The 14,054-nt window shown below is 36.1% G+C and overlaps 2 protein-coding genes across 3 annotated transcripts; both read left to right on the top strand.

The window, feature by feature from the left end:
• Positions 1 to 1,138: 1,138 nt before the first annotated feature.
• LOC107692179 (uncharacterized) lies at positions 1,139 to 3,536 on the top strand. The gene is made up of 4 exons (XM_016491140.1): positions 1,139 to 1,955; positions 3,005 to 3,068; positions 3,163 to 3,287; positions 3,400 to 3,536. The coding sequence occupies exons 1-4, from the start codon at positions 1,139 to 1,141 to the stop codon at positions 3,429 to 3,431; spliced, it is 1,038 nt and encodes a 345-aa protein (XP_016346626.1). The 3' UTR covers positions 3,432 to 3,536.
• Positions 3,537 to 3,774: 238 nt separating this feature from the next.
• Positions 3,775 to 14,054, top strand: LOC107692119 (homeobox protein PKNOX1-like). 2 transcript variants are annotated; one of them, XM_016491029.1, is made up of 12 exons: positions 3,818 to 3,868; positions 5,270 to 5,313; positions 6,847 to 6,953; positions 7,778 to 7,914; positions 8,016 to 8,187; positions 9,578 to 9,748; positions 9,832 to 9,946; positions 10,032 to 10,129; positions 10,287 to 10,415; positions 11,798 to 11,874; positions 11,961 to 12,124; positions 13,471 to 14,054. In XM_016491029.1, exons 3-12 carry the CDS (start codon positions 6,906 to 6,908, stop codon positions 13,668 to 13,670), a joined length of 1,311 nt encoding a protein of 436 aa, XP_016346515.1. In that variant the 5' UTR covers positions 3,818 to 3,868; positions 5,270 to 5,313; positions 6,847 to 6,905; the 3' UTR covers positions 13,671 to 14,054. The 2 variants fall into 2 exon arrangements, with proteins under 2 accessions (XP_016346514.1, XP_016346515.1); XM_016491028.1 differs by lacking the exon at positions 5,270 to 5,313 and having other exon boundaries at positions 3,775 to 3,868.

Consider the following 14,054-nt stretch of genomic DNA (forward strand, 5'->3'; position numbering starts at 1 on the left):
TTTTCACATAGCTACGAGAAGAATTAAACATAAAGTATGTGCAGTTGCCGTACTGTATTAAAGCTTTCATCAGTATAAAACTGTATATTAAAAGCTAACATAAGCAGTAGCATTTACAAATAACAGCGTATCTAAAAGTATGAGACAACAACAAACATAGGCCTACCATTAAAAGCCGTGCTTGCACAGTTTCTGCGTGATCCTCTTCAATAATATCCTCTGCTTCTCAATCGGGCTCAAACTGATAAGCGATATTAACTACGCCATTGTTTACAATACAACCGGAGCACATGCAGCTGAGGAGAGGGGCGGGACGCTTAGACGCGCACTAGAGGCGGTTTAGCCAATTACAACACACTGGGCTAGCTAACCAATCAAAGCCCATCGCCTATTTCTGAGGGCGGGGCTTCATAAAAACAGGAAAAGATCAAGCCTAGAAAAAAAAACAGTGAACCACCCCTTTAAGAATCTTTAACATCCATGGAACTTTTCCATTCCACAAAAGGTTCTTCATAAAAGGTTCTTCAGATTATTAAAATGTCCTTCATAGTAAAAAAAAAAAAAACCTTTTCAGAGCATTTTGCTGACAGGTCCTTTGGGGAACCAAAAAATGTACTTCTATTGCAGCATGGCAAAATCCTCCTTTTGAAAACCTTATTTTTACATGTTGACTTGGTTAGTGCATTTATAGGGGCTTATTCTGCATTACTCTTCAGCAAGTTATTTGAGTGAGTTTGCTTCTTGCTTTTATTATATGCATTAATATAATGTTGTCTCTACCCTAGAGAAGGCAAAACCAAAAACTATAATCGATATTGCCAAATTACTGCAGCAAAAGGCCAAGGAGACCAAAGAGAAGAAACAATCAGTGATCACTGCTTCTGCATTGAAAGCTGCTACTAGTTCAACCAAACCGACTACACCAGATAAATTGAATGACCGGAGTGATGCCAAAGAAATTATTATTTCCAATGCAAAAATTCAAACTTCTGCCAGCACCCTTCCAGCAAAAGATGCTGTGGATAGTTATTCAGCACCTGACACTGCCATAGTCGATTCTTCTGTGAATTTTGCATATTCAAAAGATGTTGACCAAATGGCCACGGAAGGTCTGCATAATAAGACATACACTGAAATTATGAATGCAAAAGATGCAGCACCCCAAGCTGTTGAGTCAGCTGTAGAATCGCCCATAATTAATGCTCCACAAGAGGCTTCAACTCAAGGAGAGATGACAACAAATATCAGTCAAGTTTCTGAGCTGTCTTCAGCAAACCTCTCAGAAGTCATTCCATTTTATGAGGATGTTGCTTCTGCCTCTGAAAAAAATGCTGGAGAAACTAGTGATGGAAGAGTTTACATGCCTGATGTTATGGTGACTTCCAAAGTTATGGCAACTCCTGAAGTTTCATCTGCACATGAGAACAGTCAGGAGCCTTTTGATGTTTCAGAAGTGGTTGCAATGACCAGTGCATCAACTTTTATAAACATTGCACAGTACTCTTCACAGTCTCAGTTCACTCAGTCTCAAGATTTTCTAGCTCCCACTTGGTCTTCAAATGTCAAAGCAGACAAACCATCTTCTGGCCAAGAGATCATAGATCAGGCAGTTGGGTCTTTTCCAGAGGGCACAGCTGACTCCATACTAGATATTGCCAGTGCTGAAGCTGTGGCAGTTACTTCTGGAGAAGTTCCAACCCTTCGAGACGTTTGCCATGAAGAAGCCATTCAGGTCTTTGACCCCATGCCTGAAGTCTCTTCACCTCAATCAACTGAGGATCTTCCTGTTGTTGAGACCACATCTGCCTCTCTAAGTAAAGCCGTGAAGGTAGATCCTCTGTCAGAAATGGCTGGTGATGCTCAGCGATCCATCAGTCTGAAGGACCCAATTCTAGTGCAAACTGATGTTTTAGAGGAAGAGGATCAGACAGAGGCAGCTGAGGAGTTGACTGAGGGTACGTGTCACCCTTCCTGCATTCAATACATAAATCCATATTTTCCAAAAATAGGAATATTTTGTTGTTGTTAATGCACCCTCCCTATTTTTTTGTGGACAGTTATTTGTGGGAAATTACTCCAAGATATTGCAAATGTTTTATTATCATAAAGTTTATTATCATTCACAGGCTCTATAGCTTAGATGCAGTTTTCATAAATGTATAATTTTATGCACTTCATTGTTGAAATACATTTACTTGCATCATTGTTTTTAAGTTGTTATAGTGCAACACAGAGTCATTCTCTTTAAATCTTTCATTTTTGTTTTTGGTTGCTTCTTGTCATGTTTGCTGCATATCATGCATTTGTTATTATAATTTTTTTTAAATGTATTTATTTTCGCAGAAAATGCTAAGGCTCATTACATAGTTTAGAACTAGAATTCTTTTGCATTCTGTTTTTACTCAGTTGTCTAGTTCTAACTTCTGGGATTTTAGCTTTTTTTCCCCCTAAAATAAACAAAAGACCTGCCATGGTGCCACACAAACATAAGCAGGAGAGTTTAGTCTCTAATCTGACAGATGTCTGCATTTAAGAACTGACCTGCTGTAACAACGAAGTGAAAGTTTATATGTGTACAGCATCTGTAAACATTTTCCCATAACACAAATATTTGCTCACACTGATGCCTGTATTGAATCAGCATAGGTTTCTCTGTGGTAAAGTCACAGAGCTGCCAAGGCATTGTTTCATTTTAGCTATTCTGATATTTACCACAAGAGGGTGGACTGATGCCTGTCTCTTGACATCCTTTATTATGTTTTTTTTTTTTTTGCTTTTTTGCATTCTAAAATGCAAATACTTTTATTGTGATAAGTTAAAATGAATTGGTAGGTAAACATTTTTTTTTTTATTTAAGCATGCAATGCAGTATAATTATAATCTGAATTTTATCATCCAAGTACATAATGAAAGTATTAATTAAATATTGACATTTTAGAATTATTGCATATATATATATATATATATATGTAACAACTAACAGGAATTTCTTTCACATCTGCAGAACAACTGGATTCAATACAGAGACTCTTTCTCGACAAGCTAAGGGAATACTCTACAAAGAGCCAGTATATACATAAATCAAATAACATTAAAACATTCCATGCATTCTGTTATATACCAAAATTTTTCCATGTTTAACCTTGTTCGTGTTGTCCATAGAGCCTCTGGTGGCCCTGTAGATGCTGGACCAGAATATGAGAAAGCTTTAAGTGAAGAACTAACCAAACTCCAGAGACTCTATGGGAGTGGAGACTTAACCAAGTTCCCAGAATTTAAGTTCTCTGGTGGGTGTATTTTTGCTTTTACCCTGTTTGAGTTACCGCATTTTTGCTGCGCATTTAGAATGATTATTAAATGAACTCAGAAACTTTTTTTTGTCGTCGTCTTCCGTTTCAGAGCCTGTACTGGATGAAAGCAGCTCAAAATGAAAAGCACACCATGACATTGTCATAGAAGTATGTCATTTATGATATGTTTTAAGAGGCACTAATATTTGATTATAAATAGCTAAATTATTTGCGGTTACAGACCTACAATCGGTAAAAAAAAGAAAGGGAACGCAAAAAATAAAGTTGTTTGACCTTTAACATTTTCACACTGTGATTTATTTATTTTTTTAACGCTCCGAATTACTAATTAAAACTACCGAGCACCTTACAAAATTTATTTTATAACATACACGTTGCATTGTCCCCACAGAAGTCTCAAGGGGCAAGCACTTTTTCCTATACCGCAATGTCTCCACCCACCTCATAAATATTCATGAGCAAAGTTGTCTGCGTGCCGTTACGCTGTGACGACATGGAAGAACTGCGGGTCCCGATTGCTGCAGCCGCTTGTCATTGTGACGAAGATTGGCACTAAGGTAAGCTGTCACTCAAAAACTTCTTTTCCGACTCCCTATCAATCAAGCGATATGGGCCACGCGCTAAAAATGCACTCGGCACGTAAGATCGAGCTTCCGTGGGAGGCGCGCGGTCTGCACGGTTTTAGGCTGAAATCAGATGTTTGGACGGCGGTTTCGGGGGATTCTCGGGCTCGACACACAGTCGAGGCCCAGCTCTTTTTTTATGATCTTTTGTAGAAGTGCGAATGGCGGCGGCACTGGTGGGGAGGGGTAGCCCGATGTCCCTTAGATTGATTGATAGGCGATTATGGGCAGGCTTTTTATTATATTTAAAGAGACAGAGACGAAGTTTTTAATAAGTAAGCGAAAAGTCGAGGCGGCTTGTGTTTTTACATGATGACGCAGGTGACGTACTGTAATTGTATATTAATTGCGCCAGCGGTTCTCATGGGTAACTTATCTGGCGCTTCGTAGATGAGCATAAATAGACTCAGTACAAACATGGCGCCTACAGTAATAGAGAGGATGAGATACAGTCATCTGTGGCTGAAGAAGTAGACCATGACGGAGATTTAAAGCCACATTACGAGAAAATAATTCTTATGCAAATCGATTGTGTTTTTAGATGTAGATATTGACTGTTTTTCTAAGCCCATTCAAAGCGAATCACTCCTTGAAGTCGTGTTGCAGTGCAGATACGTTACATCAAGGCGATATTTAGAGATGTTACTATTTATATCGCGAATTTGTATTCGCCTGTTCGCAAAGACCACTGCAGATGTTTGTCCAGTTCAGCATACAAGTTCATTTTGAAGCAAATGAATGTCATACATCAAATCAAACAGGACTTTATGCATGGTTTTCTCACTTGTATGTAAAGCACGAAGTTTTGATTCACAGCGCCTGCAGAAAATACAATAAAAACTGAAATGCGTTTTTAAGTGATACGGGTATTATTTGGGTCATTCCTGGGATTCGGTAACATTTCAACTTGGAATATAATTTTTTTTTAAACTACATATGATTCATTTTCTAAATACCCCACATCATTAGGCACTTGTCAGATCTCCAAAAAATCATATTTTCCCACCTCAGGCATTACAGACCTTTTATTATTTGTGTTTTTTCCCCAGATTTAGACACATTTTTTTCTCAACCTCGTTATGGACGAAATGGGATTGGTTTAAAAAAGGATTTTACACAGAACTTGTTATAAAACAAACATCTACCTATTATCGTTTTAGTCCTTAACTTGTCAGATGGTAATCAGCTAGAAATAATTTCATTCTTAATTTTTTCAAAAATATTAATGTGACAAGGTGTGACGGGGTTGAAGACCGTAACACATCTGAAGGGATACATTGCCTTCAATTTAAATTTTTGGTTTTGTTTCTTTCTCATATTGTCCCCTTGTTTCAGGGTCAACATATCTGCATGGCCAACATTGTCTTTCTGCTGCAAATGTGGGTGCAATTTCTGATGTATGATGCTTGTCAAAGTTTAAGTGGACATATTACATCAAAAAATCGTGACTATTTTATATTTTTTTCATTAAAATTATTAATAAATGAAGTAAATAACTCAACCCTGTCACAAGTTTACATATATTTATGACGGGGTTGTGGTTTTTCACTCAAAATGGCCACTGTTCCTTATGTAGTGTAGGAGAGCAGACCATACATGGCAGCAATACAACAAGTACATTGTATATACTTATGGGTTAAAATAAAATGTTGAAAAATAATAATTTTCCATCTTAATTTTGTGTGACGGGGTTGAGTTGGTTAGCTTGACAGTACCCTCCCTGACTATAATATGGCTCAAAAATATGAATAAAAAGTATGATACTACTAACCATTTTCTGCACCACTATTAAAAAGACCCGAATGATGTAATTTCTGGTAAATTATGTCACATATGAGTGGAGTCTTAATTATTATGGGCATAGAATGGTTAGTGTGACAGGGTTGAGTTCAGACTGAGGGACATAGCTTTAAAGTCTGTTTTTTATAAAATATCTTGCATTTTTTTAGAAAAAATATTTTTCACACGAAAGGAACACAAATAAATGCTTACATTATTGCCAAAAATCACAGATATGCACATTTTGTTAATAATTTTTTAAGTACAAACTCAGTGAAGTGGCTCAGGGACATGACAAAATGCTTGGTTTACGATAGCTACAACAAGATATTATTTTATGCTAAAAATATTAAAATGCATTAACTATATTTATTCATTATAATAGGCATACCAAAGTATTGTGAAAAGCTCCTAACCATTCATTTTGGTGAACCACCACTTTAGAAACTCTGGGGGACTGAAATACTACCGAATCCCAGGAATGACCCATTTATACAGCAAGATGATTCATTACCGGTATAATGAAGATATATGTATAAAATGAAATGTGGAATTAAACCATTATTTTACACACTATTTACTATAATAATTTAATAAAAACTGAAAACAAAATGTTAATTATTCAGTTAGGTAAGGCAGATAGTAAAACTACCGTTATTTGCGTAAGTGTGCAGAGTTATATGCTGGTTATAATGTCCAAATACAAAAATTTATATTCACAAGTAGCTTTAAATATTGATTAATTTGCCTGACCTATATTTGCATGTCAATAAAGCACTGAATGGCCGTTTTACAATGAATATAAAGAATCGGAATCACTTTTATTGCCAAGTACTGTGAGTATACATGTACAAGGATTTTGTCTCTGTGTACTGTAAAAATACAAGAAATAAATAATAATAATAAGTTAAACATTTTAAAGTAAGAGTAAAAAGAGTTAGTTATGAAGTTGTGGAATGAGCAGAAAAATACTCATTATTCTATAGTCTTTGGCAAAAGTCCAGTGCAGTTTTGTAAGATTTATAAGTGTGTTTTTTTTTAAATAAGAATAATATTGATTTTTCTGGTAAAGGGTAGCAGCTGTTTTTCAGTTTTTCCACATAAATCTTTGTCTTTGTTTGTGACTGTGTCAGCTCAGAGGAGCTGAAGATCAGCTTTATAGAATGCCCAAGAGTTGTCCGCGGCAACAGTAATGACATCCCCATCGGTGTCCATGGAGGATTACCAAGAGGCTGAACAGGTTTGTGTTGCCAAAGAGCTCTTCATACAGCCAATGGAGTACTGTTTTTGTTTTGCGTGAGTGTGTTTAATTGCCCTTTTAAATAAAGTGATAAGCATCTTTATATTGCTGTAAAAAATCAATAAGCGTCTTGTAAACATGCAGGTAAAACATCTCACAATCTGAGATTGATGTCTTGTGAATTCTGGGAAGTCTGATCTCTGCGGCATCAGATGGAGTGATAGAGAGACTCAAGACTAACCCGAGATTTTCCAGCAGTCGTGACATATTTTTAACATTTCCCCTTTTTCAATCAACACTATTGTTGCGCTCCATCACATGCGCTCAATCATGTGGGCCTGTCCCAACTATAAAGTACAAAGAAAAAGAAACCAACAAAACTGTGGGTACTTAGCTTACTGTACTATATATTCTAAATTTAATATACGAATAGATTGTTGCATTATAATTATCCAAGATATCTGTATATCTTGCATGTTGAGTCACTCAGTGTACTGGTATTTCTGTATTTACTCAGTTTTTCTGTTAAATAGTCTGAAACTAATGTGAAAAACCACTCTGTTAAATCTGTGAAAGCTTTCTAAATCTGCCAGAAAAAAAGATAGAGTAGTCTGAGGATTGAGAGAGAAACCCCTTTGTTAAAAAATGAGGTTTTGTTACATGCTTTGAAACCCCATGTCAGCCCTTAGGGTCTGTGACAGAGAGGCTGTGTTTCTCAGAGCGGCCCACACACGGACGTTACCTGCCCGCAGACATGCCAGCTGACATTGCAAACTTCCACATACCTCATACATCTTCATTCCCTGCCCCTGTGTCCCGTGCAGATGCAAGTGGGAGAACAGACGGCGGGACAAGTGGAGGAGAGGTTGGAGGAAGAGGAGGAGAGAGAGGAAGAGGAGAGCAGCTCAGCACCGTCTGAACCACAAAGTCCTATGGAGGTGTACAAGACGGCCATTTACAGGTAACTTCCTTGCTTTTTTTCTCGTGGCATGTTTTTGAGAAAGTGTAGTTGAATATGCATTTGTGGTTCGATGTATAAATGATGTGTTTGTTGACGGTCAGACACCCCTTGTTCCCCCTGCTGGCGCTGCTCTTTGAGAAATGCGAGCAATCCACTCAGAGCTCAGAGTGCGTGACCTCGGCCAGTTTCGATGTGGATATCGAGAACTTTGTGCGAAACCAGGAGAAAGAAGGCAAGGCTTTCTTCAGTGAGGACCCCGATTTGGACAATCTGGTAAAAATCGCCTGTTAAACTTTTTTTTTTGGTGGTTTTTGGTGTTTACACTACTGTTCAAAAGTTTCCAAAAAAATGTTGAAAGTTTATGAAAAAAGTATTTTATGCTTACCAAGGATGCATCTTTTAAATAAAAAATAACACAATTTAAAAGACTTTTTTTCTATTTTAATATACAGTATATATATATATATTAAAATGTATTCCTGTGATGACAAAGCTGAATTTTCAGCATCATTACTCCAGTCTTCAGTGTCTCGTGATCCTTCAGAAATCATTCAGATTTGCTACTCTAGAAACAGTATTATTATTATTATTATTATTATTATCAGTGTTCAAAACTGTTGCTGCTTAGTATTTTTTGTGGAAACCATGATGCAGTTTTTTCAGTATTCTTTGATGAATAGAAAAACAGCATTTATCTGAAAACAGAAATACTTTTAACAATGTAAAAGTATGGTCAATTTAATGCATCCTTTCTGAAATTATTCATTTATTTCTGGAAAAAAAAACTTTGTATAGTAGTGTATATTAAACACAAAGAAATTACCTTTGCTGCAAACCATGTAAGATTTGTTTAATGTAAAAACTTTTGTTCTTTGTAAATAATTTATTTTAATGTAATAATCGAATGATTAATAATTTACGTACATTTAATTAAAAAGCATTTATTTTAAATCTTTTAGAAATGTAACAGCCATAACATTATAAATGTCTTTACTGTCACCTTTGATCAATTTAATGCATCCTTGCTGAATATAACTAATAATTAAAAAAAAAAAACTTTTGATCAGCAGCGTATACATTTAGGAATGCATGAAATATCACTTATCAGTCAGTATTAAAGATTTAATCAGCATCAGCTGATACGGATATTTAATTGTGCAAGCTAATTTTTTAATTTTGATTCATCTAGCACTCACTTTAAGTTAATCTTTAAAAACACTAATAATTTAATAACACTTTAATATAATATTTAGCCAATCTTAAAATGAACTTCCATTTTTTTTAATGCTGTACATTGTAGTGTTATGATGTCTACATTCACTTTTTAGCATCCAAAACAACTGGTTTTAGTTTTTAGTGCTTATTACCAGCTTATTGTATTGGCTTTTACATATTTATATTGAGTGGTGAAGCAGCTTCTAATCGAATTCTAATCTGCTTCCCAACATGAGGCTCTAAAACATTATAATAATAAATATTTGAATTTTAACACGCTCATTTGAGTGTCCATCTGAGTCTACGTGAATGGTGAGGAAATTAAAATAGAGTTTTAGGGTCTTCTACAGTGGGTTGTATTCAGGGTTCACCTCTAGCAGTTCAATAAGTTCAGTTTATCTTTCTGATGATGATTGTTGGCTGTACTGTGCTTTCTCATCGACCTCAGATGGTGAAGGCCATCCAGGTGTTACGGATTCACCTGCTGGAGCTGGAGAAGGTGAATGACCTGTGTAAAGATTTCTGCAGCCGCTACATCGCCTGCCTCAAGACCAAGATGAACAGCGAGACGCTGCTCAGCGGAGAGCCAGGAAGCCCCTACTCCCCAACACAGATACAGGTACACACAGGTCGAAAACACTGTCGAAACCTGCCTCCATCTTTGCTCAGGAAACAACCGTTGTGCACATGTTCTCTTCACAGCCGCAGAGCTCGTTCTCTGGAGCCATGAGTCCTCAAGGTATTGTAGTACCAGCGTCGGCTTTACAACAAGGCAATGTTACTGTCACAGCTGTAAACCCCACACAGGTGCTAACAGGTTTGTTGATTGTTTTACTACTGCTCGCTGATTCTCATTTCATCGTACTGTATATTGACTGTGTGAGTGTGTTTGTTTTGCCCAGGCGGTACAGTATATCAGCCTGTTACAGTTGTCACTCCACACGGGCAGGTGGTCACACAGACTCTGTCACCTGGAACAATACGCATCCAGAACTCACAGGTGAGACACTGTCAACAATCACGCTCATTTCATGCAGTTATTCCAGTGTTCAGAATTTCTTTGATGTGCTGATTCAACTATTCACCAGCACATCTTCATAATCTATTACAGTATGAATGCACACACTCCTGACAGCCACGGCTGTTTTTTCCCACAGCTTCAGCTGCAGTTGAACCAGGATCTAAACTTTTTCAGTCAGGAGGACAATTCGTCTAAGGCCAAGAGAGGCATCTTGCCCAAACACGCCACCAGTGTCATGCGTTCTTGGCTCTTCCAGCACATCGGTGTAAGTTTTTTCTGTCCTTCCCTGTTTTATAGTGTCAGAAAGAGTGAACCATCACAAAGGATTTTTCACTATTCACACCAAGTGCCAGAGCCCCCTGCTTGATCGCCTGACATTCCAGTCACATAAAAAACGGGTTACAAACAGCATTTCATGTTCACTTCAGTGATAAATACAGTACAACCAATATCTCAAATGTAATGAATAAGGTGTAGGAAAAGTAATGTATAATAGGAATATTTTGTTGTAAAATTATAATATTATTGGTCCACTGTTATCAGTAATAATAAAAAAATATTATTAATAATTATAATAGTAAATAATAAAAATGGTCCTAAGTAGGTATAATGGATGTACATTACCATTCAAAGGTGTTAGGTTGGTAAGATTTTTTAATGTTTTTGAAAGAAGGCTCTTATGCGCACTAAGGCGGCATTTATTTAATAGGAAATACAGTCAAAACTGTAAAATTGTGAAATTTTATTACAAATTAAAATAACTGTTTTATATTTGATTATATTTTAAAATGTCATTTAGTCCTGTGACGGCAAAGCTGAATTTTCAGCATCATTACTCCATTATTTGCATCATTATTAGAAATCCTTCTAATGTGCCGATTTGCTGCTCAAGAAACATTTCATTAATGTTGAAAACAGTTGTGTTGCGCAATATTTTAGTGGAAACATTTTTTCAGGATTCTTTGAAGAATAAAGGGTAAAAAAGCATTTATTTAAAAATTAAAAATAGCAATGTAAAAGGCGTAATTGTCACTTTTCATCATTAAGTATTCATTTTATTAATTTTTTTATTTTTTAAATTACTGACCCCAAGCTTTTAACCAGTAGTCTATATTAAACACAAACGCTTCCTATGATGCAAAAAAAAATATATATATATTTATATTTTTTAAATAAAAAAACTTTTGTTCTTTGTAAATAATTTAATTGTTTTAATGTAATAATCTTTAATTTCTTAATTTAACAGAAAAACTATTTTAGTTGTAGTGTTGTTAATTGAATCTGCTGAAATATAATAAAAAGTTCTTATCAGACCACAGAGCTAGTCTGAGAAAAATGTTATGACAGCTTGAATTCAAGTTGAATTTGTTTTTAAATGTACAGATGAATGAAATGAGCTGGTAGGTGTTGATTACTGGCTCATGAAGCAGACACATATGTACATTTACACTCTCACAAACGTCAGCTGCTCATCTGAGAAGAGTGGTGATCGCTGAAGAGCCCGGCGGGGCAGTTTTCTGTCAGGCGGCCCACAGAGAGACATTGTTCTAATGAAGCGGAGAAAGAGACAGTTAACATATGGAGAGTGGATGTGAGTGGACCGAGAGAGAGAAGATGTGAGACCTTTCTTATGTCTGTCCCTCCCAGCACCCCTATCCTACAGAAGATGAGAAGAAACAGATCGCCCTGCAGACCAACCTCACCCTGCTGCAGGTTAACAACTGGTGAGTTATCAGACATTGATACATACAGTATGCAGGTCCGTGTAGTCGACTGGATCGCCTCTGACTGACTGGCTCAATGTCTTCAGGTTTATTAACGCACGGCGACGGATCCTTCAGCCCATGCTGGATGCCAGCTCCTCAGACACACCCAAGAACAAAAAAAAGACGCCCCAAACGCGCCCCTTACAACGCTTCTGGCCCAACTCCCTCGCCGCCTCTGTGTCCCAGCAGCAGGTCACCATGGAAGACGGTACAGCCCATAGATTAAGCAATATAGAACATGAGTTTGGTTTGAGGTGCAATGGTACATTTTAAGATGGAAAAAGGGTGCTTTCCTGTGCAAGACTCCCACTGGGAATAGGATGGTTGCCAGGGCGTAGCTGTGTGGTTTCTGTGGTGTTCTGAGTGGTTTTTAGCACATTGCTGTATGGTTGCTCTGATAATCTAATGCATCCCTTACCAAACCCAACTAATTACATGGGCCAATTTTCCAGTCTCTATTCAATTATTTAAAAATACATTAAAAAGCAGTTCAGAGGTAGAATGACTTGAATGCACCTATTTTATGATTAGTATATTTTAAATTTAAGTAAAATTAATTTTTATATTGTTGGAGGGTATTAAATAAAACATGCCAGGATGATGCAGCTGTTTTGATATCATAATGAAGAAAAAAACACTCATTAAACTACTAAAATGTTTTAATATTTATTTAGTTATTATTAATATTAACAAAAATAACTAAAAATATGAGTATTTGTGTTAGTATTTGTATTAAAATCATATTTTTAACAAAACTGCTTCACTTAAAAAATTTGCCGAAAGTAGAAACATATGTACTGGTAAAAACAAATATGTAATGGTATTTTTGGATTAATAATTCATGATTTTTGCAATTATTTTAATTTAATAATCATTTTATGTCTTAATTTAATCTAATTTCTTGTTTAACTAAAAATTATTTTAATTCTAATTCTGTTATCTGGTTAATTTAATTGAGAACATTTTGAATGAATCCATAAATATATGAAATTTATGGAATAATAATTGATTCTATTTTTAATCTTTGAATTTAATAATCATTTTATTTTTCTTTAATTTGATTACTTAATTTTACTGAAAAATTATTGAATTTATAATGCTGATTTAATTCAGAAATTTTAATTGAATATACATACATTAAAGGGGTCATATGATGTTGCTAAAAAGAACATTATTTTGTGTATTTGGTGTAATGAAATGTTTTAATGATACAGTGTGTATGGATTAATAATTCATGCATTTCGAAATTATTTTCAGTTAATAATCTTTTTATTTTTATTTTTTATTAATAGTAATTCTGCTAACAGGTTAATCTAATTGACAACATCCAGATCTGTAGAGACTGAAATATAATGAAAACCTCACATTATCAGAGCGCAGAGCTACTCAAGCTAAAAAATAAGGTTCTGACAGCTTGAATTTAAGTTGTTTTTGTTTGTTAGACCCGATTAATGATCGATGATTAATAACTTATTTTTGCATAAATAATGATTAAGTGCTATAATTTAATTGCCTATATTTCAAGATTAGAATTGTTTTGTTTGTCATACTCAGGTACCATGGTAACAGTCGGTGTAGGTGAGGATGGACTACACACGCTCTCATCAGATGGAGCTACACTGGCCATGCAGCAGGTCATGATGGGAGGTCACAGCGAGGATGATGAAGATGAAGAGGATGAAGAGGACGAGGACAATGATCCTCCCCACTCTGACATGACCAGGCTGGGCCTGGAGACCAGCGACTCGCTGTAGTAGGACTGAACAACTCACACACACACACACACACACACACACACACAGTGCCGTTAGTATAGAGAGAGAGACATTTAAGGCGCATCAGAGCACTAAGAAGAAAGAGACATTCACACAGACACCTCGGCTGACGTGTTGAAGGTCACAGGACATCCTCAAGCTGTCAAATAGCTCGTTTGAAGTACAGAGAAAGGGCTTAAAGCCACACACACGCCGACACAACCCATACACACAGCAGGTCAAAATGAAGACACAAGCACAAGTCTCACACGCATCATAGCCGAGTGCACTTTTTGTATGATACTGTAAACTTAAAGGAAGTGTTCAAAGCACATTCTGAAAGAGCTAAAAGGAAGGAAAAAATCAAATAAAATGTTGATGCTG

The sequence above is a fragment of the Sinocyclocheilus anshuiensis genome, unplaced genomic scaffold (assembly GCF_001515605.1).
Source record: "Sinocyclocheilus anshuiensis isolate Anshui unplaced genomic scaffold, SAMN03320099.WGS_v1.1 scaffold322, whole genome shotgun sequence".
NCBI lineage: Eukaryota > Metazoa > Chordata > Actinopteri > Cypriniformes > Cyprinidae > Sinocyclocheilus > Sinocyclocheilus anshuiensis.